General features: G+C 48.3%; 1 protein-coding gene across 2 annotated transcripts; it reads left to right on the top strand.

Moving 5' to 3' along the window:
* Nucleotides 1-382: 382 nt before the first annotated feature.
* NDE1 (nudE neurodevelopment protein 1) lies at nucleotides 383-27,515 on the top strand. Of its 2 annotated transcripts, none has more exons than XM_047838899.1 (9): nucleotides 383-470; nucleotides 7,849-7,974; nucleotides 9,412-9,565; nucleotides 15,359-15,507; nucleotides 20,794-20,930; nucleotides 22,418-22,594; nucleotides 23,950-24,041; nucleotides 25,291-25,445; nucleotides 26,278-27,515. In XM_047838899.1, exons 2-9 carry the CDS (start codon nucleotides 7,892-7,894, stop codon nucleotides 26,369-26,371), a joined length of 1,041 nt encoding a protein of 346 aa, XP_047694855.1. In that variant the 5' UTR covers nucleotides 383-470; nucleotides 7,849-7,891; the 3' UTR covers nucleotides 26,372-27,515. The 2 variants fall into 2 exon arrangements, with proteins under 2 accessions (XP_047694855.1, XP_047694856.1); XM_047838900.1 differs by lacking the exon at nucleotides 26,278-27,515 and adding an exon at nucleotides 26,150-26,251.

The following is a 27,515-nucleotide window of genomic DNA, read 5'->3' as shown; positions in this document are numbered from 1 at the left end:
TGATGTTGAAATTTTTATTTTGGGTGTAAAGGACATGGAGCGTTGCTTAGCCTAAGCGGACCTGGATCTTTGTCCTTCCCTCCATTTGGGGAAAATGCTATCGGTGTTTAGGGGAGGGAGTCGCATTTTCTTGAAGAGCGTGGCCCTCAAGTCCAAGCCCGTCCCGGGATGTCCAGGGACCCGCCTGCACACTCCAAAGCTGGCCAGGTCCCTGCCCAGCAGCCGGAGCCTCCCAAGCCGGGGCTGGCCCAGTGCAGCCGCGTGGCCACGCCGCGCCCTGGCCTGGGAAAAAAGTTTCCAAACCGCGCTGCTAGCCGCTGATTGGCCGAGGCGGACGCGGTCCCGCGGCGCGGCAGCCAATGAACGCCGCCCGCCGCGGGCGCGGGGGCGGGGGCGGTGGCGGTGGCTAGAGGCCGGGGCAGCGCAGTCTGCTGCTGCCGCCGCCGCCCGTCCTCGCGAACCAAGCCCGGGTAAGTTCGGGGCTGCGGTGGCCGGGGGTGGGGGCCGTCCCGGGACCGCCGCCACCGCCGGGAAACTCTTCCGCCTGCCCTGGCGCCCGCCGCGCTCTCCGGACTCCCAGGAGCCGCCTTGTAGGGAACCTGCCGCGCCCCTCGCTTTCCCGTCGCTTCCCGGCTGCCCGCGCTCCGCGCTTCCCGGGCGCTGGGCTCAAAAGTCCCGCTCTCTGGAGCCTCCCTTGCTAACTTTGTGCCTCCCCACCTTTGTGTCCTCGCGCCCACCTCTCGCCTTTGCCAGCTTCCTTTCTCTTCTAGCGCTGGCCTCTCTCCGACCTGCTCTCCTCCTCGTCCCCAGTCCCCGCTGCCCGGCTCCTTTGCCCTCCAACCCTCCTCTCACCCCCACCGTAGGCTGCCCTTTGACTCCCCTAGTCTCTCTTCTCGCTGTTTTCGGCCTTTTCTCAGTCCTCGCCACCTCCTTTCTTCCTGCTGCCCCAAACTCCCCCCCCCCCCCTTCTCGTCCCTCCTCCTCCCCGCTCTCGTCCACTGCCCCTTGCTACTTCCACCCTCACTGCAGGCCTCTTTGCAAAAACCTCCCCCCTCCTTGGCATCTCCCTGTCTTCGGGAACGTGTTTGGAACAGCCTCCTTTCCTCTGCTTCTCTCAGATCTCTGCTGCGGGAAGGTTCAGATTTCCCCTGACAGCACTTAGGGGAAGGATTGGATAAAGGATGAAAACGCTTATTCTACAGTTTGAATGCAGTCGTGGGGCTCACCTGCCTCTCCGAGGTCATGGGAAATCCCGCCATCACCTTGGGAAGCTACCTTATCTTCTCCAGTCATCTCAAGTTCTCTGCCTCCTGAGGGTCTGAGCTTCCCTGATTTCTTTGTCCAGGGTTTGTACCAGGTTGTGCCTCTTTCTACTTTTATCCTCGAGGCCCCTTTTAACTTCCTTTCTAAAGAAATGGCCTTTTACAGCGTGCACTGGGCAGAAATTTGTCATTTTCTATGCTGGTTTCATTTCTGTATTCTTGGATAGGATGGCATTTTAGGACATGGGTAGGGTTCTTTGAAGAGCAATTGGATCCCAGTGGCTCCCAGAGCCACTTTTCTGCCCCCACCACCACCCTGGTATTCAATCGGGATTGAAACTTAAATCCTTCCTCTTAGTGTGTCACTCGTGTAGCATTAGATCCTTGAGGTCTCAGAGGCCTCTCCTTGGCATTTTTTATTCTCTCATTTCGGATATTAGTTTCTTAACTTGGCTGATTCTCTTAGGATGTTATTTTTGTTTCCAAAGTGTGTTCTTTCGCGTTGAAATGTGTGAGCCCAGGGAGATTACACTCCCTTTCCTTAACAGATAGATTACACTCCCTTTCCTTACCAGATACTTTCCTAACGCGAGTGGGGCTGCATGCAGAAGGTTTGTGTCGGCAGCTAGTACTGTTTGCATCTAGACCTGACGTGGGTGCTTCGTCTCTGCCTGTCCCAGCAGCGCCTGGCACTTAGTAGGTGTTTGGAAATGTTTGAGAAGGGGTGGAGAGAGAAGCCACAGTAGGGAAAATTCTTCCCTTGGCATCTTGATTCAGTAGAATAAAATTATCCTGGAACAACAGCCGTTCTATTTTTTTGATCCCAGTTTAAGCTTTTTAAAATTTCAAAGGCAATATATGCTTACCATAAAAATCAATGTATTTAGCAGTGTGTCAGTTACAGGCTCTGATCTCTTTGCCTGCTTTACCCCGTCTGGTACAAGCTTCCAGACCCTTTTCATGTATGCAGAGAGAGCGAGATACATTTATAAACAAAACAGGCACCCTTTCTTAACATAGCATGAACTTTCTTCCATATTAGTTCGTATGATTCTTAACAACTGCGTAATTTTCCAGGCAGTCCCCTGTTGACAGTTGAGTTTCTCCAATTTTCCACATCAGTGGGTGATGGCATACACCCTCGAGTATATGTCCTTGCATGCCTGTCTAAGTATTTTTGTAGGAAGATCATTACAGACTTTGAAAGCACAGAGACAGAAGCCAGACTTGCTGACTCTTGACTGGTGTTGCCCCAGGGATGCCACTTCTGCAAAATGCAGAGCCCACGTCACCCCCCTGCACCCGCGAGAAGCTGGGGAAGCACGTGCTGACGTTTGGCAGTGTCTTTGCCTCCCTCCTCTGTGTGTTTTGATTGGGAAGGATTTGAGGCTGGGGTGAAGGGCGGCGAGTTACTTCTTGATAGTTTATACATGTATTTTGCTCCTGACCAGCTGTGCTGGCTTTCTTCGCTGAGAGGAGAGCCAAGGGACATTGCTTTGTGTTTTCTAGGGTTTTGAAATCAAAGGTATGTGTGTCTCAAGTATGTTTTCAGCTTGCGGAAACACATTTTTGTAGGAGTAGGAGATCTAAGCGATGCCAAGTAGAGAATGTATGCTTTTCTAGCTTCTTGCTCCCAGCTTGTTCCTCCTTGCATACCGTAGCATATACTTTTGAGGTACCCGTTAGGTTTGTCCACAGAGCTGCTGGGACACGGTGGCACAATGGTGTGTTGAGAGCACAAGCCGGGAGGCAGAAGGCCTGTAACACTTGTAGCACAAAAGGAAGAAAGGCAGGAGCACTCACTCATTTTTTAAGCTAGTGGCTACAGAGTTGTATATACTGAGACCCAGCGTTAACAGCTGCCTGCCACAGCGCCTTCTAAAAGACTGTGTGGGCCAGATGAAACAGGTGAATCTGACCTCTCATTAGCCTGTTTGCAACCCCAAGGAGATCTTGAACTGGGATTCAAAGACAACACCCTCCCCCAACTTGCACTTGGGTTTGGGGTGCCTCTGCCATTGGCTCGTGCCTGTGGAGGTGGCCAAGGTATGCCGTGTCTCTGCTCCAGTTCCTGGTCCTAAGAACCCAAGAGACTGACTTGCTTACTCTTGCAGTCGAACGGCTGAAAGAGCATAAACTTGAAGATAACTTCCTAGGTGCCCAGCACACGGCTAATGGAAGCTGGTGATACATTTGAGGAAATTATGCCGGGAGAAGGAAGTCTTTGCGAGTCCTCTTACTTGCTTTCCATAGCAAAGAATAATGCGCATTAGAATGTGAGACGTTTCAAAAATCATACCTCTTTTTAAGATCGTTATTGCATAGCAAAGTGAGGTTCACCTGTTACTTCTTCCTCTATAACATGTTTTTCCTCTTCCCTAAGGATTGTTATTCCAGTGCAGGAGTTTCTGGTTGAAATGCCAGGCCTGTGGTTTTGGTCCTTGAGTTGAATTAGTTACAGATTGTGCAGGCTCCGGTAGAAGCTCAGGTCTCTGCTTAGCTTCCCCTGCCCTCGCTCTGAAGTCCAAAACCAGGGGCACCTGGCTGGCTCAGTAGGTGAAGCGTCCGACCTGGGTTCAGGTCATGATCTTGCAGTTCGTGGATTCGAGCCCCTCATCGGGCCCTGTGCTGACAGCTTGGAGCCTGCTTCAGATTCCTCGTCTCCCTCTCTCTCAGCCCCTCCCCTGCTGGTGCTCTGTCTCTCTCTCAAAAAGAAACAAAACATTAAATTTTTTTAAATAAAAAACAAAACCAGAGCTTTCCCATCAGCATGGTTGTAATTAGAGCCTCTCTCACAGTGGAAATACCTCTTAAAACATCTCAAAGTCCCTTCCTGAGGATTCAGTTTTAGTTCTCACCGGCTACAGTAAATGTTTTAGGAAGCTTTTTCTCCCTAAAACTCATCTGCCATAAGAGTTCAGGATGAAGGTTATTAAACTCCAGTATGAGATACTCCTCTAGTAAACCCGGGAAGGGGGTAGTTTCCAATGTGGTATCTTCTCCCCCAGATCCTTCCAGCTAAAGAGATGCCACTCAGGTGCTGAGGGAGAGTGGAGCTTTCCCCATCCTAACGAGCATCTTAAGGATTTACAGATGTCAGCCATAAACTGGTCTTGAGAGCTTTCTGGCTTCCTGCCTTTCCTTCACCTGACATCCTCTTCCTGCTAGTACCATTCCACAAGCATTTATTGAGTGCCTGTTACATGCCAGGCACTCTTCTAGGCATTGGGATAAAAAAGCAAGACAGAGAAGGCCCTTGTGCTCAACAACTGGTATTCCCACGGGGGAAGATGAACAAAAACAAAACTCAAAATGATGATAGAAAGCAGAGGTTAATATAAGAGAGAAGGGCTGGAGGGGGTATTAGGTGGGGCATTAAAATAAGGTCTCTTCGGGGAAGGTGGTTCAGCTGAGATCTGAATGATAAGAGGGACACCTGGGCATAGATCTGAGGGAGAAGCATTCCAGGCAGAGAATAACAAGTGCAAAGGCCCTGAGGTGGGAGCAAGCGAGGTATGTTCAAGGAACAGAAAGAAGGCAACGTGGCTTGAACGTAAGCTAATGATTGGGGTCTGGGGTACAGAACGTTTAGAGAAGTATGCACGAACTAATTACATTGAATATTGGACATGTTGTTTTTCCAAACAGCGGGAAAAGTCCGCCTACATCCATTGTTCCTTGTTCCTCACTTTCTTGCCCTACTACACAGACCCCCGTGCCACGCATCTGAGACTGTCCTCAGTAAGGTAATCAGTGGCCACACGGTGCTCACTCGCACGGGCTCTTGACATTGTCGGCACTGGTTTGTGCCCTGGTATTAGATGAGATCTGGGCTTATTAGAGCTTCGGGCTCCAGCAGGGAGTACCTACCAGACCTAAGTTGACCCTCACCCATTGCCACGTTAATTACTGTCATTTACACTCCAGCTGCTCTATTCCTTTTACTTCCAATGAACGAGATCATTCACTACTTACCTTCATTAGGATTCTTGGGGCAGCAATCCAACCCTAACTGGCACATTCAAGAAAGGGAGTTGGTCATCTGTCATAACCTTAAGTCAGGTATGACTGGGTCCAGGTGTTCAAATGACGTCATCAAGACCCAGTGTCTCCACCTGTTGGCCTTGCTTTCCTCGGTTTTGGCTTCATTCTCTGGCCGACCCCTCCTTTGTGGTGGAGGAATGACCACGTCCTACTGCCTTACCCTAGTGGAAAGAATGTCTGTCTTTGTTCCTCCCAGCTCTATGGAGATATAATTGATGTATAACGTTGTGTAAGTTTAAGGTATATAGCATGATGATTTGGTTTTTTCTTTTTTTTTAAGTTTATTTATTTTGAGAGAGAATCCCAGGCAGGCTCTGTACTGTTAGCGTGAAGCTTGATACAAGGCTCAGAACCACCAACCATGAGCTCATGACCTGAGCCAAAACCAAGAGTTGGACGCTTAACCGCCTGAGCCATCCAGGCGCACCTGTTAGTGTAGCATGACATGTGGATACATGTATATTTTGGGAGCCGATTACCACAATAAGATGAGTTAACACGGAGAGTGTGTTTCTTGTTGGCTCTGCAAAAGCCCTATGCCTGGACACTGATTGGCCCTGCTTGGGTTAGGCCCACCCCTGTCTTTGGCTCAGTTGGGGTTGGGACCACCCGTGAACCAATCATTGACCTAGTTTGGGTTAGGCCCACCCCTATCATTGGCTCAGTAGAGATTAGGCTGATGATGGAGACATCCATTCCATCATGGGCCTCCTCCCAGATGCTGATACTGAGTCAATCTAGTACATCTGAATCACTCTGGAATGAGCATAGGGTTGGTTTCCCCAAGATAAGGGTGTTGTTACAGAAAGATGGAACAAAAAATGCTGGACTGGAAAAAAAAAGACAATGACGAATGAACAGCATTCTGTTCTACCCAGCTTCTGTGCTTCCATCAAGCTTTCAGACAGACTCTGTTCCCCAAAAGGGCGTGGGGGTGGGGTGGGGAACAAGCATGTTGTCCCTGGAATAGGGAAGGGAGAGAAGTTACGAAGAAGATGTGAATATTGGTACTAACAAATCTGCTTATCAAGAAATGCTGCACTCAAATAGAATTATGATTGTTTGATTTTTTTTTTTTTAACCAGGGATCCAGAAGTTGGTGATTTTGTCCATGCCAACACTAACTTATTTAGCTGAATGATTCATATTTGTAGTCAAAAATACAGCTTGCTATGTCTTGCGGAGTGAGGGGTTGCATTCATTCTTTGGTCCTGAAGGACACACACCAGACCGAGAGCTCCCTGGAGGGAAGGAAGGGACCTTGGAGACCTCTCATTTGCATTTTTGACAAGTTCAGAGCCTTACATAAGTTCAGGGAATGAGCTTTTGCATGGAGAGGCTCTATCAGCAGGGAGTCTGTGACCTGACAGCTGTTGGGAAAGATCTGTGCTCTAGCCTCTCCTGCATTTCTCTGAGCCCTCAGAGCCAAGGCCCCATTCCCACCCCCTACCCTGTAGCTCCCCTCCCATTTGTCTTCTCACACCCACTTCTCCAAAATTCCCTCTACTTCCTCTTCTTTGCCTCCTGGTAATTCCACCCCGTTTATTCCTCCTCCCTCCTCCTCTGTGTTGAAACTACCCTTGCCCACGTCACCGGTGACCGACATTTCTTTCGCGAAGTCTCCTGGATATTTTCCAGCCCTTATCTTAGCTTCTCTGTTGCGTCGTGGATACTGGGGAACATTCCCTCCTTTCCCCTAGACTCCACGTCCTCCCAGGACAGCTCACCGTCTGGTTCTTGCCTCTGTTTCTCCGCTGTCTCCTTTGACTGCTGTTTCTTTCTTTGCCTACCAGGCAAACATTGGCATTCCTCAGAGTTCCATAAATAGTCCTCCCTAGATTGTCTGGCGGTTCCATCACAGGATAAAGGGAAGAAGCAGCTACAGGCTCAGGACTCTCAAATTTGTGTCAGCCCAGGGTTCGCCCCAGAGTCTCAGATCCACTGTTGTTTCTAGGTGTGCCACAGGCTTCTCAAACCCGAAGTGTCCCAAACCGGGCTCCTTATCCTCCTCCTCAAAGACATTCCTTCTCTTAGGATTTGTCTCTGCTGATGAGGATGGTGGGGGCACCGGGTGTCTAAGCTGGAACCCTGGGAGATGTCCTCAGCTCCTTTTTTTTTTTTTTCCTTGCCCCTCCTCGAATGAAATAAATAAAATCTTGGTAGTTTTGTCTATTTGTGGAATGTTTCCTGTGGGTGGGCTGGATTTTGTCTGCCTTTGATGTCAAGTTTTGGCAATGTTTTATCATTTAACCCGACATAAAATTCATGAATTTTTTTTTTCCCCTCCCTGTTAAAGATCCACTATTGGGTTAAGTGTCTGACTTTGGCTTGGGTCATGATCTCGTGGCTGGGGAGTTCAAGCCCCATGTTGGGCTTTGTGCTGACAGCTCGGAGCCTGGAGCCTGCTTCGGATTCTGTGCCCCCCTCCTCGGGCCCTCCCATGCTCATTCTGTCTGTCTCTCTTAAAAATGAATAAGTATTAAAATTTATAAACATCTGTTGAACCAGATATGCAAATAATTTTAAAGCTTTTCTCTCCCAGACGCCATGCTGCAAGAAGAGTGACCCCTTCCTGTGTTTCCACAATGGAGGACTCGGGAAAGACTTTCAGCTCTGAGGAGGAAGAAGCAAGCTACTGGAAAGATCTGGCCATGACCTACAAGCAGAGGTCAGTCTTCCTAACTCCACCTTGCTTTTTCTCCCCATCACCGTGGCAACAGCCATCGATTTTGTTGCTCTTCGTAGGCCACAAGCACTACGAAGGACTTGACATACATTCTCTCCGTTAAATCTCAAAACGGCCCTGTGAGGAAACAGTTGTCAGCCCATTTTACAGATGAGGAAGCTGAGCCTCAGGGAAGGCAACTAATGTGTCCACCAAGGTCACACGGCCAGTAAGGAGCAGGCCTAGGATGTGAGCACCAAAGCCTGTGGTCCCAAGCAAACCGCCGTGTTCCTTCCCAGCTGATTTTCTGGCGGGGCTCCGTCGGTTCCAGACGCCTTAGCTGGTCAGCCCCCTCCCTGGTGTGTGAGGAAAGAACTTCTCCCTGTGTCTAACAAAATGGGTCATTGCAGATTTTAAATTTGAAAGAAGTGATTCTGCGTCCATATTTGGGAGGAGAGTGTGTGTTCAGCATTTCTTCTTTTTATTTCTTGTGGGCTCTTACACTCTTCGTATGGAGGTCTTATTCCAGTCCCTCTAATTCCCTAATTTTATTTATTTATTTATTTATTTTTAATTTTTTTTAACATTTATTTATTTTTGAGATAGAGAGTATGAATAGGGGAGGGTCAGAGAAAGAGGGAGACACAGAATCTGAAACAGGCTCCAGGCTCTGAGCCGTCAGCACAGAGCCCGACAAGGGGCCCGAACCCACGGACCGCGAGATCATGACCCGAGCCGAAGTCGGACGCCCAACCGACTGAGCCACCCAGGCGCCCCTCTAATATTTTTTTTAATGTTTATATTTGAGAGAGAGACAGCGTACAAGCAGGGGAGGGGCAGAGAGAGCGGGAGACAGAATGCAAAGCAGGCTCCAGGCCTGCCGCAGGGCTCGAACTCACGAGCCAGGAGATCATGACCTGAGCCAAAGTAGGACGCTTAAGTGTGTGCCACCCAGCGCCCCTAATTTCCTTACTCTTAATTCGACTTAAAGATAATTCAGGCTTAGCATTTAAAACCAAAAAAAAAAAAGTGTTGCTTGACTTTTAAGGACTGAAAAGCTGGAATTGGGTGTTTGTCCCCCTTCCAGTGGGACAAGGAAGCACTTAGGTCCGGTTTCTACTTAAAAGTCAATCTGCAGAGGGTGTGCAGTCCCACGAATACTTTCCACACATTGAGTTAAAAAAATATATATATGGTGAAAGAATGAGTGAAGAGTGAATGGGCTTTGGAGTCAGGCATCCCTGGGTTCAGGCCTGAGGTCTGCTTCTGACCCGTGTGACCTTGAGGCAGGTCTGTCGGCCTCTCTGAGCCTGGCTTTATCTGTAAAGTGAGGTCAGTGATAGTTTCCGCCTCACAAGGCAGAAACTAATCCACGCATAACCCTCAGTAGCTGTAAGTGCTCGATAAACGCTTCCCCTGACACGGCCGGGAATTCTGTAGGGCCGAAAATACCCAAGAGGAGCTGCGAGAGTTCCAGGAGGGAAGCCGCGAGTATGAAGCCGAACTGGAGACGCAGCTGCAACAGATTGAAACCAGGAACAGGGACCTCCTGTCGGAAAATAATCGCCTTCGCCTGGAGCTAGAAACCATCAAGGTGAGAGGAAACGGGCAGCAGGTGTGGGGTGTGGGGCGTGCGCCTGGACAAGGGAGCCCTGCCTTGCGAGGGGCCGCGGCCAGCCCCGGGCTCCCTCCCACCCCTAGGCCTGCTGGGCGGATGTGGTGGTGGAACCCTTGTTTGCCCCCGATGGGCAGAGCTCTGTGGGAGCAGACCACACAGGTGTCCCTGTGGCCCATTCTTGGGTGTGTACCACAGTCCCCCAAGGCCTGCAAAAGCAAATGTTTGGAGAGGATGGAGTGTCACTAGATTTGCTGATTGGGGGTATGATAGCCCCCAGATGCCTACTGATGTTTAAGTTAAAGTAAAATAAAGACAAATTTAACTCCTCGGTTACACCAGCGACGTTTCAACTGCACGACAGCCGCATGTCTAGTGGGTATCATTACTGGACAGAGTGGTGCAGGATATTTCCATCATTACAGAAAGTTCTGTCGGACAGAGCCAGTCGAGACCAGGTTTCTCAGCCTGGACGCTGCTGACATTTGAGGTCAGGTCATTTTCAGTTTAGGGGGCTGAGTTTTACACTGTAGGATGTTTGTGGGGGGTTTTTTTGTTTAAAAAATTTTTTTAATGTTTATTTTTGAGAGGGAGAGACAGCAAGAGTGTGAGTAGGCGCAGGGGAGGGACAGAGAAAGGGAGACACAAAATCCAAAGCAGGCTCCAGGCTCTGAGCTGTCAGCACAGAGCCCGACACGGGAGTCAAACTCACTAACCATGAGCTCACGACCTGAGCCGAAGTCAGACGCTTAACTGACTGAGCCACCCAGGCTACCCATGGTTTTTTTGTTGTTGTTTTTTCCTTTTAAGTTTATTTATTTATTTTGAGAGAGAGAACAGGGGAGGAGCAGAGAGAGAGGGAGAGAGAGAATCCCAAGCAGGCTCCACGCTGCCAGTACAGAGCCTGATGTGGGGCTCTATCCATGACTATGAGATCAGGGCCTGAGCCAAAATCAAGAGTTGGGAGCCACCCAGGCACCCCACACTGTAGGATGTTTAACAGCATCCCTGGTCTGCATCCAGTGGATGCCAGTAGCTCCTTCTGCCCCAGATTATGAGAACCAAAAATATTGCCACGTATCTGGAAAACCACTGGTCTAAATGGTAAAGACTACCTTTTGGACATGCTATAGGGCTTAGCAAATAATCGCTAACACTGTGCCCCGGAGACTGAGTTTCTCAGCCCTCACTGATAAGCAGGATCACCCGGCAAGCTTCGTAAGTATCAGGCCTGAACCCACCCCAGCCGTGAGAGTCCTGGTCTCAGTAAGTCTGTGGTGGGGGGACACAGGCATGTCTGCCTGTCTTTTTTTTTTTTTTTTTTTTTTTTTTTTTAGTAAAGCTCACCATGTAAATTGTGACGAGCTGCTAGGGGAGGTGTGGTGAATAGTGGAAGATGTGCTCCCAGCCTTCTGGCAGCTTTGTGGGGAAGACAAACCTAACTCCAAAAAGCACCTAGGGAAAAGATACTCCGTGACGTAGTACTGACCAAGAGATCCTTCACACAGAAAGGTCTGTATGCAATGGAGACGCAGCTGCTGGGAGGGATTTGAGCTGGTGTTTGAAGGTGAGAAGAGGGTGTGTGCGTCTGTGTTTGTGTGGCCAGCAGATTGGGGCAGAGGGGTTAAGGAAGAGCTAATCTGGACCTTCCACAGACACAGACGAGAACAGATGTCAAGCAGACCTGGGAATCCTGGCTTTATGAGTTCATGGGAAACAGCGGGGCCAACAAATGGCCTGGGGATTGAGGGATGGGGAGGGGCGGAGGAAAGACCGTGAAGTCCTCAGAAGCTGAGCTGTGGAGTGCAAGTTATATGTTGCAGACCGCAGACCCCAAGCTGGCCATCTACAGGCCATTCTGGCACATGCATGGTTTTTGCTTAGCCTTCAATGGCTTTTTATCCTGTATATTATGAAAGCTTCCATGCACACAGCCAGGTTGAAAGAATTTTCCAGCACACGTGTGTATATCCATCACCTGTGCTCTACCAGTAACCTCTGCTATACTTGATTCTTATTACCTAGCTATCCCTCCCTCGGTCTACTTTTCTGATGCATTTCAAAGTGATTTGCAGATACCTATTTACCTCCCTGTAAATACTTCAGCGTGTTAGTGTTAGCTAGAGTTGAGGTTTTGTGTATAGTTCGTTCTTTTGATAGTAAAACTTACATCTGTAGTGTTCTTTTTTAAATGTTTGACATCAGTATTCAAAGTTGCAAGGCTTCCTATAAAAATTGGGATTTCTGACTTCCTTTGAGAATCAGCCGATCTGGCCATACCAGGCCTGCATTCGTCCCTGCCAGCGAAAAGCCAAGTAATGGTTGAGTGCTCACCAGTCCATCCCAGTCCCCACTATGGTCCCCCACCTCTGTCTCTGACACTGAGGAATGAGTGTCCCTTGCTTGATGCCTACACCTGGCCCACACAACTCAAAACAGCCTGGCCCCTACAGGCATTAGTATTTGACCCCTGCCATGAGCACTGAGGGATCACTATAGCTCTCAGCCTGAAGGGGACTCGGGGTGGGAAGCTGTGTGGAGGGAAGATCAGCAGCAGTATAAATGATAGTTGGGAGAAGGAACGAGACCCTCCACGGAGGCAGACTAATACTGAGCAATGATGAAGTAATTGTTTCAAGACTGAGCCCTTGAACCTGGGGAAGCCGTTTTGTTTTTTTTTTTAAATTTTTTTTTTTAATGTTTTATTTATTTTTGACAGAGAGAGAGACACAGTATGAGCAGGGGAGGGGCAGAGAGAGAGGGAGACACAGAATCCGAAGCAGGCTCCAGGCTCTGAGCTGTCAGCCCAGAGCCTGATGTGGGGGTCGAACCCACAGACCGCAAGATCATGACCCGAGCTGAAGTCGGACACTCAACCGACTGAGCCACCCAGGCGCCCCCTTCAAGAAGACGTTTTTATGACAGCCGCATGACAGATGCATGAGGCACAGAGCATAGAGTAGGAGAAGCAATAGAAATACCTTGGAATGAAGAATACTTACTTGCCTTGGGGTACTTGGCTGGCTCAGTCGAGTCAGAGCATACGAGTCTTAAATAAACTAAAAAAAAAAAAATTACTTATTTTTTGAGAGGGGAAGGGGAACCTAAGCAGGTTCCACACTGTTGGCACAAAGCCTGACGTGGGGCTTGAACTCAAAAACCTTGAGATCACGACCTGAGCCGAAATCAAGAGTCGGACACTTAATCAGCTGAGCCCCCCAGGCGCCCTGAGCGTGCAACCCTTCATCTTGGAGTAGTGAATTCGAACCCCACGTTGGGTGTAGAGATTACTTTAAAAAATAAGTAAATAAAAACTGCCACCACCACCTATTTGTCAGTCACCTAAGGGGAATGTATTTGGCTGTGTCAGACTTCTTGACAACTGGCTTATTCATCACAAGTTGAATGTAAAAGCCTGTAAGGGATCAAACAGAGCGTCTGTTGATGGCTCCATCAACTGACCGCTTATAATAATTAGTGCCAAATGAAAGCGCAACATTTAGCAACAGCTTTTCATGTCTGCAAGTTCAAAGGACATCATTTGAATCTGAATGCTGGTGGAGAGGCCCGTTAACTGCATCTTCTTGAACCTGTGTTTGAATTTAGGTTAATGACCTAGGATCCCATGCCTTCCTGTTTTATTTGGAGATGCACACAAATAAAGGGTGTGAGGCCGTGAGAGCCAGGCCTGGGAATTGGCCCCTGTGTGGGTCTTGGTCTGCCCCTCCTTGACTGAGCGGGGATGCTTCCTCTGCTGTGGCCAGGAGACACTCTCAGAGGGGACTGGCCAGGAAACAGAGTATCAGAGGGGACCGGACAGCGTGAGGATGTGGAATGGTCTCCGTGTCCTCACCCTGTAAATAATCTGCTTGTTCTGCGGGAGTGTGTCTTTCACAGGACTCTTGCCACGCCTCTCTGGCCTGGGCACCATTGTGTCATTCTCCCGGTGCATCCAGACTGTTTCTAGCAACGCCTTTGTTGACTCAATTGAGTCAAGAAGAGTTTGACTGTTGTTCAAACTTTCCAGTTTGACTTTGGGCCTTTCCTATGGGAATTGTTTTCTTTTGTGTGTAGATGAAGGGAAAGCAGTAAGGGTGTTTGGTGAAGGAAGGTAATTTGGGAAAGGAGACAGAGCAGAATGTATGTGTGTGTGTGTACCTATGTGACCTGTAATGAAATGGTTGAGGGAGCTTTAGCATAGTTGTTTCTTTGTTTTTTTGTTCTTAATTTTTTTGTTTGTTTATTATTTTGAGAGAGCATGAGCGGGGGAAGGGAGAGAGAGAGGGAGACACTGAATCCAAAGCAGGCTCCAGGCCACAAGCTGTCAGCACAGAGCCGAACACAGGGGTCAAACCCATGGACCTCGAGATCATGACCTGAGCTGAAGTAAGTGGTGCTGTTAGCACAGTTTCCTTAACAGCATAAGCCCCAGGGCGCCTGGGTGGCTCCGTCTGTTAAGCATCTGACTTCAGCTCAGGTCATGATCTTGCAGTTTGTGAGTTTGAGTCCCACATCGGGCTCTGGCCTGACAGCTCGGAGCCTAGACCCTGTTTCAGATTCTGTGTCTCCCTCTGTCTCTCCTCTCCCCTACTCATGCTCTGTCTCTGTCTCTTTTTCTCTCTCAAAAATAAACAAACATTAAAAAAAAAAAAAGGCGAAAAAAGGAAAAGCACCAGCCCCAGTGGCCCAGGTTGGATCTAGGCTCAGGCATTTGCTACCAGTTGACTTTGGGCTAATGGGGTAGGCTCCATTCACATCTCCGAAATGGCATTCAGCGAGGCATCGTAAGCACGGTCCTGAGCCCAGAAGCTGGCCCAGAGTAAGCATGCGATAAATGTTAGCTGCTGCAGTTGACTGTTCCCTTCCTTGGAAAGCACTAGTCAAATCACACTAAGCTACTTTTGGTGATAAGTAACAGGTTGTGGGGTTTTTTTGTTTGCTTCCTTCCTTTGCTTCCCTTCCCTTGCTTCCTTGCTTCCCTCCCTTCTTCCCTTCCTCCCCCAAAGGTCCCCAAATCCCTTTCAAACCCCCATGCTACACGGGGAGTCTCGACATAAAGTTAGAACAGTTATCAAACTAAGCACATGGTTTTCTGCTCTTGTTATGAGGCAGCAGCAACCAAAGCTGTTGTGATTCCTTACATGTAATCCAGGGATGTCCCGTGAGGTGGATCTGTATTGCCCTGTGGATGTTGCTTGGAGACATTTATGTGGTTTTCTGTGGCTGTGTGGATGCCCTTGAACAAAATGATGGCTTTGAAGATCGTTGGGGGCTTCTTACCCAGAGGCTGTAGGGACCAAGTTTGGGAGGGGGCAGGGTGGTGCAAGGTGCTAGTGGGCTGGGAGGCAGGAAGTACTTGGTACATAAGAGCTTTGAGCGTTGGCCCCGTTCTTGCCATCTGCCCTCCTTTGCTTCAGAGTCCGTGTCTGTGGAGAGAAGGTTCTACTGACTGAGGTTAGGCTTGTCCCCTGGTTGTGGTGGGTGGCCACGAGGCTGTCTGGAGCCACCTTGGGGAGTGATAGGAAGAATGGCCCCATAAAGATCCTATACTAAGGAGGAGCTAAATCCCTTAAAGAAATCAAGGCGCTGATGGGCTGTGCACACGGGGAGGTACAGATGCTCACAAGCTAGAAGCAACAGCGCCCATGACAACAGGAGTGGGCACAGTCCAGGAGTAATCCTCGGTATTTTAAGGCAATGCCAGGGAAGGGAGATAAACATAGCTTATCAGAAGTCTTAAATCACACACTCAGTGTCGATTTTGATCTTCAGGACAAGTTTGAAACACAGCACTCTGAAGGCCACCGGCAGATCTCAGCCTTAGAGGATGACCTCGCCCAGACCAAAGCAATCAAGGATCAACTTCAGAAATACATCAGAGAGCTGGAGCAAGCCAACGATGACTTGGAAAGAGCAAAACGGTACGTCGGGAAGGAGATACGGGTTTGGGAGCCTTTTTTCTCTGCTCTTGGCTCCCAGCACGTGGGTGCCAAGCACCGTGTTGAGTCTAGAGGACTCAGCCGTGAGCCACACCAAGCCAGTGACCGTCCAGGAGACAGACAACAGACACATCAGTGCAACCTGATGACAGCAGTGAGTGCTGCAAGTTCAGGTGCGATGGGGGTGCGTAAGCGGACACAGAAGTTACACCATCAGTGGGTAAATGTCAGGCAAGGCTTCCCAGTGGAAGTGGCAGTTAGGCTAAGACCAGGGGGATGTATATGCATTACCCAGGGGAAGAGTATGAGGTGAGAACATTCCAGGCAGAAAGGCACACATGTGCTCGTTACCGCCCTAAGGTAAGCGTGTTCAAAGAACAGTGTTTCTTTGCAAATGTTTATTTAGTTTTGAGAGTACGAACAGGGGAGGGGCAGGCAGAGGGGGGCAAAGATCCAAAGTGGGCTCCACCTCTGACAGCAGAGAGCCCGATGTGGGGCTCGAACACACAAACTGTGAGATCGTGACCTGAGCCAGTGTAGGGTGCTCAACCAACTGAACCACCCAGGCGCCCCCTAACCTGAGCCAATGTAGGGTGCTCAACCAACTGAACCACCGAGGCGCCGCCGAAGAACGGTATTTTGTAAACTGACATTCTGTTGCTAAGCAGAATACTACCAGTGATAACTAACATTTATTGAAAAACTACTCTGTGCCAGCACCCCCCCCTTTTTTTTTTTAATGGAAACACATTAAAAATTAGATATACATTGCATACATTGGTATGCACAGATTTTTAGCGTACAGGTCCCATCGGTTTGGGCAAATGGCGTATATGCTCCCGCGACCCACACTCTTGTTAAGATGGGGAAGCTTTGTGTTGCCCCCACAGGCTCCTGTGTTACTTTTTAGCAGTTGCTTTAGGATAACTTCACTGTACCATTTCAAGTAAAATGCAACAGCCTTGCAACCTTACAGTTTGATTTTTACCATCCTTGAACTTTATGCTATACTTGTAATACTGCTGTGTCTACAAATGCTGTAGATTCTGAAATGCGTAGCTATCGATTTGGCTTTAAAAAGCCAAGTGTATTTTATTTTATTTAAAAAAAAAATTTGTTTAGGGGCGCCTGGGTGGCGCAGTCGGTTAAGCGTCCGACTTCAGCCAGGTCACGATCTCGCGGTCCGGGAGTTCGAGCCCCGCGTCGGGCTCTGGGCTGATGGCTCAGAGCCTGGAGCCTGTTTCCGATTCTGTGTCTCCCTCTCTCTCTGCCCCTGCCCCGTTCATGCTCTGTCTCTCGCTGTCCCCAAAATAAATAAACGTTGAAAAAAAAAAAAATTAAAAAAAAAATTTGTTTAATGTTTGTTTTTGAAAGAGAGACAGAGCGTTAGTGGGGGAGGGGCCGAGAGAGACGGAGACCCAGAATCGAAGGCAGGCTCCAGGCTCTGAGCTGTCAGTATAGCTCGGGGCTCAAACTCAGGAAGGGTGAGATCATGACCTGAGCTGAAGTCGACCGAGCCACCCAGGTGCCCCTAAAAAGCCAAGTATATCCTAAAGAAATGAAGAGAGTAAAAAGATAGCCTTTTATATTTACCCACATATTTACCATTTTGGGTTCATTCCTTCCTGAGGATATGGATTTCTCTCTGGTATCCCCTCCCTTGGGGCTTGAAGAAGTTCCCTTAGGATTTCTTTCTTTTTTTTTTTTTAATTTTTTTTTTATGTATATTTATTTTTGAGAGGCAGAGACAGAGCATGAGTGGGGAGGGGCAGAGAGAGAGCGAGACACAGAATCTGGAGAAGCTCCAGGCTCTGAGCTGTGTGCACAGAGCCCGATGTCGAGCTGTAACTCACGAACCACGAGATCGTGACCTGAGCTGAAAGTTAGACGCTTAACTGAGCCACCCAGGCACCCTTTCCCTTAAGATTTCTTATAGCAAAGGTCTGCTGATGGTGAAGTCTCCTTGTTTTAGTTTATCTCCAAGTGTCTTTTGCCTTCATTGTGTTCTCCTTTTTTTTTTTTAGGTTTATTTGTTTTAGAGAGAGTGGGGGAGGAGCAGAGAGAAAGGGAGGGAGAGAATCCCAAGCAGACCCCGCACAGTCAGCACAGAACCCGATGCGGGGCTCTAACTCATGAACCATGAGATCATGACCTGAGCTGAAGTTAGGTGCTTAACCGACTGAGTCCCCCCAGGCACCCCTGCCTTCATTCTTGTCCACTGGATGTAGAATTCTGGGTTGACAGCTGTTGTGTTTTTTTCTTTCGGTGGGTTCTTCCACTGTTTTTCTGGTTTCCTTGCTTTAGGTCAGAAGTTAGTGGTCATTTGAGTGGTCACTCCCCAGTATATAATGTGTTTTTTTTCCTAGCTGCTCTCAGATTTTTCTCTTGATTTTTTGTTTGCAGGAGTTTGATTATGATGTGCCTCGGTTTTATAAACGTGTCTTTTTTTTTTTAAGTGTTGGATTTAACCAGAATAGATTTTTTTCATTTCCTTCAGTGATTCTCAATACCCAATGTGGGGCTCAAACTGGTGACCCTGAGATCAACAGTTGGATGCTCTTTGGCTGAGCCAACCAGGTGCCCCTATATGTATTTATCTTGATGGGGATTTGCTGGGCTTCTTTAGTCTGTAAATCTCTCTTGACAGATTTCACTTGGGTCATGATTTCTCGAAGATTTGCGCTGGCCCATTCTCTCTGTCCTCTGTCTTTCTGGGACCCCAACTACACACATCAGTCATTTTGATAATTGCCACACAGGTCTCTGAGGCTGTGGTCCTTTTATTTCCTCTAATATTTTTTCTTTTTGGTTCTTCAAATTGGATAATTTCTGTTGATCTAGTTTCAAGTTCGCTGCACCTTTCTCTCCAGTCTGCTGATAAGCCAATTCCAATAGAGCTTTTAGAGATTGTATTTTCAGTTCTAGAATTTCCTCTAAAAAAAAAAAAAATAGTAATTTCCATTCCTCTACTGTGGTTTCTCTTTATATCCTTGAGCATAGCTAAAGAAACTACTTTAAAGTCTTTTTCTGCTAATTCTAACCATGTAGGTTACCTCAGGACTGCTTCAAGGCCGCTGTGCAGATGCATGGTCCCAGTGTTAGCCAGAGACGTGGGAAGAGAATTTGGGGCTCCCATGTGGGGTGGATTCCATCACTGGAGCTGTAGGCAGAAAACTTATGAAGATGCAAAGTCCACCCAGATTTCGTTGATCAAAGCAAGTCATGTGGCCCAAGTCAAGAGCTGGGAAAGTACATTCCACTCACAGGCCGTGGCAAGGATGTGGATGCAAGAAGGGAGGGAGAATTGGGACCACTTCTCATGGGAGCCAGTCTACCATTCACGTGGTTGAAAAATAATACACAAAGGTTAGAGTTTTTTATGCAAATTCAGGCAAATAAAAATAGAAATTGGTGTTATCCCTACTCTCCTCCCCAACAGCATTCTATACACGCTGTTGTACATCTTCTTTCATACAACAGTAGATCTTGGGGATCTTTCTGTATCAGGACACAGAGAATTCTTTGTTCTTTTTTTCCCCCCAAGTGCATAATATCCTATTGTATGGTTGGTATTGCATAATACATAATACTTTATTTGTCCAGTCCCCTGTGGATGGATAGCTGCTACATTTGCATTCTTGTGCGGTGATCAGCATTGCTGTGATGAATGATGAACACTGCTTGCACAGATGTTTATCTGGAGAATAAATCCCCAGAAGTGAAATTGCAGGGTAAAGGGATAGACGCATGCGTGATTTTGATAGCTGTTGCCCGATTGTTCTCTCTGTAGTTACATCGCTTTACATTCCCAGCAGCTACGTGTCCTGTTTTCCACACAGCTTCCCACACAGAGTGGTTTTCAGACTTCAGATTTCTGCCAATCTAGTCAGGGCCCAGTGGATACATTTCTGAATTATGCGTGACATAGATTCCTTCTCATATATTTAAGAATGATTTCTGTTTCTTTTTCTCTGAACTTTGCCTTTTTTTTTTTTTTTTTAAAACTTGGGTTGCTGGTTGTTTCTCATTTCTAGGAGACCTTTTATATATTTGTTGATGTGGATTGAAAATATTGAGAATTTGTCATTTGTCTTGGAGCTTTGTCTGATGTATTCATTACTGTCAAGTTCTCTGATTTCTCTCTAGTCAATGAGTCACAGTGGCAGGGCAGGGTTTAAACAGCTGTTAGCCTGGGTTTTCTTTCTTTTCTTACATTTCTTTCTTACATTTCTCACTCTCGTATGCGCTCTCTCTCTCTCCCTCTATATGTGTATTCACATTTTTGCCAAATGCTGAACATTTGGATGTTAAAATCAGATGAGATAGAGGTGAGGCCCCGGTCATTATTATAGAATGAATAAAGTTCTGGAATACTCAAGTTTTATATTTAAAAAAAACTTGGGGGGGCGCCTGGGTGGCTCAGTCGGTTAAGCGTCCGACTTCGGCTCAGGTCATGATCTCACGGTCCGTGAGTTCGAGCCCTGCGTCGGGCTCTGTGCTGCCAGCTCAGAGCCTGGAGCCTGTTTCAGATTCTGTGTCTCCCTCTCTCTGACCCTCCCCCATTCATGCTCTGTCTCTCTCTGTCTCAAAAATAAATAAACATTAAAAAAAAAAAATTAAAAAAAAAATAAAAAAAACTTGGGGCTCCTGGGTGTCTCAGTCAGTTGAGCATCCAACTCTTGATTTTGGCTGAGGCCATGATCCCGGAGTCGTGGGATTGAGCTCTGTGTTGGGCTCTGTGCTGAGCGTGGGGCCTGCTTGGGATTTTCTCTCTCCCTCTCCCTCTCCCTCTCCCTCTCTCCCCCCCTCCCCCGCCCCTTCCCCTGCTTGCATTCTCTCTCTTAAAAAAAAAAAATACATAAATAAAAAACCTTAAAAACGGTACAGTTTTATTTTAGTAGGGTATTCGGAACACTGATTTGCATTTTGAGTCTCCAGGAGGAGATGGGAGTTTGCTGTCCTGGCATTTGGACCCTGTATGTTGTCCTAAATAAGGTGCTGGCCCTTTGCTAAGTGCCGTATGGACATTTCTCACTTAATTCTCAGGACGGCTTTGTGTACCTCAAGAGCTAAGATGATTCTCCTTCTGCAGGTGAACAGCCTGGGTCCCAGAAGGTTAAGATGCTTGCTCAAGTCTGTGGTGTCCAGGAGGTGCCCATGCTGGGACTCATGCCCCCTGTGTCTGCCCTTTCTCATCTCCCTGTTCTGTAGGCACCACATGGATGCCACTGTTTGCTCTCCGGGACAACTTTGCTTTTCTCTTACTAGGGCCACGATCATGTCTCTGGAGGACTTTGAGCAGCGTTTGAATCAAGCCATTGAGAGAAATGCCTTCCTGGAGAGTGAACTTGATGAGAAGGAGAATCTTCTCGAATCTGTTCAGCGCCTGAAAGATGAAGCCAGAGGTCAGGAAGACTTGGCTTTTTTCTGTGTGCCCTGACCGGTGTTTTCCCCTCTCCCTACCTGAGAACAGCTTCTCCTCCAATGTTGCCCAGTGTTACCTTTGCTGGAAATCTGTGACCTGCCCTAGTCAGAGGGCGTAGAACCACACTGGGCAGGCCTTGTCCCCGCCCCATGGTAAGAATTGTCAGATGTCTGATCCCGTAAAGACCCTCTGTGGGTATTCAAACCACCACTGGCTTTTTGTTCAGCAGGAGTGTAAGAGTTTTGTGGGGAGAAAAGTCTTAATGGAATTGCTAGCTAGCCCATTGTTTCTCTGACCTGATGGCAGCCGAGGCAGTGGTTTCCAGCTCTGAATTCCCATCAGCATTTGCGCCGTGGAAGTTTGCAGTTCTGGGGTAGATCTGGGTGCAGAAGAACTTCTTAAACATCCCAATTAATTGTTCATAACACTAATTTAGTTTCTAATGTATAGCCAGTAGAAGGGGGATTAAAAAGAAGAAAACTGCAGGTCTGAAGGGTAGTTCTGCAGTGGTTAAATAAATGACAGAGATTCATTTTATTTTATGGAACGTTAAACAGTTGTTAAAACAAGTAAGGTATAGATGTGAATATGGCTAGATTAAGACTTACCGTTGAAGGAAGGTAAATCATAGACCGTAAACGTGTTTCTGTTTACACTTAGTAAGAATTATTCCTAACATACGCTTAATAGATAATAGATAAACTGTACATCTGAAAACGCAGAGAAAAAAGGATTGAAAATATCTCTCCCATATTATAGTGATAATGAGTCAGGAGGCCCATATGGGGGTTGGTGGGGAAAGTGTCTTTTCCCTTAGTATGCTGTATACCCTGTTGAGCTGGAAATATCCTGAAGCAAGTAAAGCATTAGTGTATCTATCAATGCCATAGTTTTTCAAAAATTTTAAACCTTTTGGTTTTTGTTTTGTTTTTATTTTTAAGTAGGCTCCATGCCCATCATGGGGCTTGAACTCACAACCCGGAGATCAAGAGTCACACGTTCTAGGGGCACCTGGGTGGCCCAGTTGGTTAAGCTTCCAACTTTGGCTCAGGTCATGATCTCACAGTTCGTGATTTCAAGCCCTGCGTTGGGCTCCGTGCTGATGGCTCAGAGCCTGGAACCCGCTTCGGATTCTGTGTCTCCCTCTCTCTCTCTCTCTCTCTGCCCCTCCCCACTCATGCTCGCTCTCTGTATTAAAAACAAACAAAACATTAAAAACAAAAGAGTCACATGTTCTACCGGCTGAACCAGCCAGGCGCCCCTAAACCTTTTTGGTTTTATTACAAAATCGTGTAGTTTCACAAGCCTGCTAGGCAAGGTCCTGTGGGTTTCACTCCACTGAGGGTTTCCGCCCATGGGTTTTCATTCTGGTGCTTCTTTTCCCTGACCAGTGTCTACTGTCGACCCTCCTCCCTTTGCTCTCTCCCCTGAAGCAAGGGCTTAATCTGAATCCTTGTCCTGGCTCAGATTTGCGGCAGGAATTGGCTGTGCAGCAGAAGCAGGAGAAACCCAGGACGCCCATGCCCAACTCGGTGGAGGCCAACAAGACAGACACAGCTGTGCAGGCCACGGGCTCCGTCCCGTCCACCCCCATAGCTCATCGGGGACCCAGCGCCAGCTTAAACACGCCGGGGACGTTCAGACGTAAGAGAACGGCAGTCAGGGCGATTTGCCTTGTTTCACCAAGCTCTCCCACGGGTAGGGTGCTGGGTCAGGGAGGTACTGGCACTGGCTGTGCAGCAGGGAGCAAACTGGGCGCTCAGAGGGGCAGAGCTTTGAGACAAACTGGAAGAGCTCGGGTGTGAGGCAGTAGGGAGCGATGGAGTCTGCGGTGAGCCGGACAATGGAAGCTTCTTCCCAGGGGCGGCTGCCACTGTGCTCCCACCCCGTGACGTGTGGGCCCAGCATTAGGAAAGAAAGAACCTTTCCGTTCTTCATCAGAAGCCAGAAATCCTCTTGTTGAAAGTGAACTCTCCTAAATTTAAAATTCCAATGATCAGATAAAAAATTTAGAAAACGTTTTGTGGGTCTAGTGAGATGTGTGTCTAGAACTGGAGCTGGTGTAGCCTGGGGTGCATGGTTAAAAAAAAAAAAACCAAAAAACCCAACAACGAGAAATTGGAGATTTTGCCCCAGCTCCTCTGCTGATTCACAGAGGCTGTTATCAGGCTGCTTAATAGGAAATAACAGTAGGCAGCTACTAGTGCTCCGTGTGGGCTAGTTAGCCGCTGTGCTTAAAGTGCTTTGCTTATGCGTGACCTCACTGAATTCTTAGCACTGGCCCAGGGGCCGTCCCCATTTGATGGATGAGGAGACTGAGGCCCTGAGGAAAGTAGCTCCCCTCAAGTCATATGGGCGGTAAATAGCAGAGCTGAGATTCAGACTCAGGCCAGCTGGCTCCAGAGCTCACACTCCCTGTTCCTGCCATATCCCTAGGCTCGTCCCCTGGGATGAAGAGACTGGTGAGATTTCCAGAATGCCCATTTAGAGCAGTGTTTTCCACACTTTAGTATGCACGTGACTTAGCGGGGCATCTCGTTCAAATGCACCTGAGATTGAGCGGGTCTGGGCAGGACCCGAGATCCTGCCCCCTAACCAGCACCCCAGTGATCCTGGTGCCTCTGGTCCCCGGCTCCTGCTTGGAGGAGAGAGGCTCTGGAGAGTTAAGACCCTTCCAGATGTGGTTTGCTTGGATGCTATTCATGTTCATTAACTGTATGGAATTCATAGAATTTCAAGAAGACTTGTTTGGATTTTGATTTAAAAGAGTGACGTGTAAAGGTGAACAGTTAATACAGTCATTGTAAGGCTGCAAAAGGTCGGTCATCCCATAGACTCCTCGCGTGTTAGTTAACTTTTGAGTGAAACGGGCAACATCCAGGATCAGAGCGTGGGGATTAGCCTCCCTCCACCCCCCACCAGGGTTCCACATGTAGGGACATGAGTGCACCGACTTAGACTGGGGATCGCTCTTATATGTGCTCCCTTTGCACACCCAGGTCTGGATGACTCCACGGGTGGGACCCCCCTCACGCCCGCAGCCCGGATATCGGCCCTCAACATTGTGGGAGACCTGCTGCGGAAAGTAGGGGTAAGACCGCCGCCTCCCCGGGTTTGGTGTGGTTCCTTGCCTGTGTTTCAGGATACCTGAGAGGGGCGACTTTACTGGTTCCTTTCCCCTGTAACAGAGCGTCCCCTAGCGTCATTCGAGCTCCTGTGGGCCTTGTTGTTGACAAACACCCAGAGCTCTGACTCCATCAGCCCTTTGACCTCTGTGCATATATTTCTTCCCCTGCCATTTTTCCTTGGAATTCGGGAAATCTGGCTGGTGTCTGTGATGTTTTTCTTAATTTAAGAAAACTGAGAAACATTGGAAAGTTCTTTTCCTTTTAAATGAGGGAGTCAAAGATAGCATCTCAAAGGGCTAGAGCAAAGAACTTGACTTGAGGTTTTACCTTCACTACAGGGAAAGGTTTTTTGTGTGTGCTTAAGAAATAACACAGGTATTCTGTGTAGCTGTTGCTTGTGTTTTTGGTTTTTTTTTCAACGTTTATTTATTTTTGGGACAGAGAGAGACAGAGCACGAACGGGGGAGGGGCAGAGAGAGAGGGAGACACAGACTCGGAAGCAGGCTCCAGGCTCTGAGCCATCAGCCCAGAGCCCGACGCGGAGCTCGAACTCCCGGACCGGGAGATCGTGACCTGGCTGAAGTCGGACGCTTAACCGACTGCGCCACCCAGGCGCCCCATGCTTGTGTTTTTTAAAACGATGCTGGCGAATCACATGATTTAACTCCTGCCAGCCTGTCGTCAGCCAGAATGTATGTAGTCAGAGCTGTGCCTTCATAGAAGCTTGCAACTCTTTTCTCGTGTTTTTACTTTGAGATTTTGGTTTTCTGGTTTTCTGTTCTGTAAACATGTTTCTCTTTAAATGTTTTGCCCGGTTAGAGCATAGGTAAGCCTGGGGCGGTCTCAACGCCCTCTTGGTTTTTATGGGGTCTCTTTCCAACAAGGCACAGCCCTCCCACACAAGCCACTCTGTGCACGTTTGATAAAGGTAAACAAAAGAGTAGATCATCCCGAAAGTTGATTTCACGTTTCCCATAGGCAGAACTGGATCATTGGCAGGGCTGGTGATTTTCCAGGAAGCTCCTAACTGTCTTAGGCCAGTGGCTCTAAAGGGCGGATGCATGCGGGGTTCCTTCAGGGCCCCACTCTTGGAACTCCCGCCCTACAACACAGTTCGAGAACCCCCGTTTGAGGTTATTGTCTGTGTACAGGCTCTGGGGAGAGGGGAGGTCTGCTCTTGAACCTGAAAGATGAAAGCACGTTTCTCTGCAGGCACTGGAGTCCAAACTTGCATCCTGCCGGAACTTCGTGTACGATCAGTCCCCAAACCGAACAAGCGGCCCGGCCTCGGGGCGGGGGAGCAAACACAGAGATGGCGGTGGCGAGAGACAGCCAAGCAGCAGCGGCGTGCCTCTAGGTGACAAAGGGTCAGTACCTTTTTAGCTGTCCGCTCCTGGGGGGAGCCTCTCACCCCTGACCGATAGACATTTTGTAAAAGTTGGAGGATCAGGTCAATGAACCTAACCCTCCACCCCCTTGGGACGCAGTGAGGTGGTGTCTTCCGGTGAAGGTTAAGGGCGAATGGCCAGGAAGAGGCTCGTTTTTATTACTCGAATCTGCAGCCCCAGCTCCTGGTCATGCTGTGAGAATGTCCTGTATGAAACACTTGTTTGGGACTTGAGCTTCAAAAGCTTCTCTGTTTCCCCTAGAGGAGGATTTTTTTTTTTCCTTAAAAAAGAAAAAAAAAAAAAAATCTTTAGAACCTCAGGAAACAGGGACTCCATTCCAGCCAGACTAGATTCCAGTAACCTGATGGGAAAGCACAACTCAGACTCTGACAGCTTTGGGTATTTTCTTACTTGAGGAAAATCAGGACAGCTTCTGGATGGGTTGATTTCCTAAGCTGCGTCGCCATGTTCCTGGACCCCAAGCCAAGTAACTTGGGTAGGTGTGGGGCAGACAGAGAGATGATGGGGAACGAAGAGTCGTTTTCCACGGTGCGCACGTGACTTCCGACCCCGTCGAAGAGGGTGTTTTTAGTGGGTCTGGTGTTTTTAGTGGGTCTGGGCTTTTTGTGTGGCCTCGGGAATGTGCGAGCTCGATGGCCAGTGTCCTTTTCTTCGTTTCGCAGGAGAGAAAATTGACACCCAGGGAGACCCTGCTCCTGCCTCTCTTTACTCTTAGAACTTTGTGGGCCCTGATGTTAGCCAGTCTGTGACAGCTGTAATGTCCGCCTAATTTGGTTTGCTCTGTCTGAAGGTTGGGAAAACGCCTGGAATTTGGGAAGCCGCCTTCAAATATTTCCTCACCGTCGCTGCCGTCAGCCCAGGGTGTAGTCAAGATGTTGCTTTAGGAAATCCACGGAAGCCGAAGCCCCTGGTGTGTCTGTGTGGGAGTCGTTGCTTTTCTTTCCCTCCTTAAACTAGGTTTTTGCTTTGTTTAAGTTAGCTTAAGAACTACGAGCAAACAGTCACACTAGCCACTGAGGCCATCGCCCATGGCCCCTGGTAGCTGTCCCCGTGAAATGTTGTCTCCTCCTCCCCAGCCTCCTTGCCAGTGCGTTGCAAATCGACAGGGACAAACCGGACCCCCTGGACAGGGCTCCGTGGTGTGGATGCTGAGGCCACCCCATCATTTTGAACTGACCTGAGTGTTGAAGGATTTGGGGGTGTTTTTTTAATGACAAGAATTGCCTTAAAAATGGGATGTGAGCCCATCTCGGGCCCAGGCTGTCTTCCATAAGAAAATCTCCGTGCTCTGTGGCACCAGAAGGGTCTGTGTACTGAAATTGTGTCTAAGAGAGAAGAGTAGGATAGGCACGTGCCTTTTTTTAAAAAAACCCACTATGGTGTAGTGTACCTCTGGGACTCACTCTGCCTCTCACTGAGGCGTTGGGAGCTGTGCTTGTGTTTCAGAGGCGATCTTGCGTGGACAAGGGCGATGGAAACATCTGTATCTTCTTTAGATCGTTCCCGATAGTTGGGTTTCCTGGAACTTGTGCCCTGGCCCTGGGGGTGACCTCCCCGACGGTCGTTGGGGTGGCGTGGCCTTATGAGTACAGCCCCTAAGAACAGAACTTCATTCAAAGCCATGATAAAGTAACCATGGTGGCCTCCACATAGGATTGACCCACAGGATTGTTGTTGGAAGCTTCCTTGTGAAAGAAGACACAAACACGGGATTTTCACGTGGACGGAGTATGTGCTCAGCCCTGCCCGTCGTGAACGGCTGGCTCACACTTTTGGAGGCAAGTTAAAAAGAACACGTGAATTTGGGAGCATGCGCGCAGCTTAACCACCCTTTGTCACTAAGTTATTTTTCCAAGAGAATAGCAGAAATATCCTTGAGTTGAAAATAGAACTTTTCAAGTGCTTTTGAAATTCAACAGAGAATTAATCTCTGGTGCCCAGTTCATTACCATGGGAACATTCTAACCTGTATCGGGAAAAGACGGACTTCTATTTTTTTAAAAGAACAATAAAATCAAGAGAAACTCA

The sequence above is a fragment of the Prionailurus viverrinus genome, chromosome E3 (genome assembly GCF_022837055.1).
Source record: "Prionailurus viverrinus isolate Anna chromosome E3, UM_Priviv_1.0, whole genome shotgun sequence".
Taxonomy (NCBI): Eukaryota; Metazoa; Chordata; class Mammalia; order Carnivora; family Felidae; genus Prionailurus; species Prionailurus viverrinus.
The sequence above is the reverse complement of the archived record's forward strand: the minus strand, read 5'-3'. Positions and strand labels throughout refer to the sequence as shown.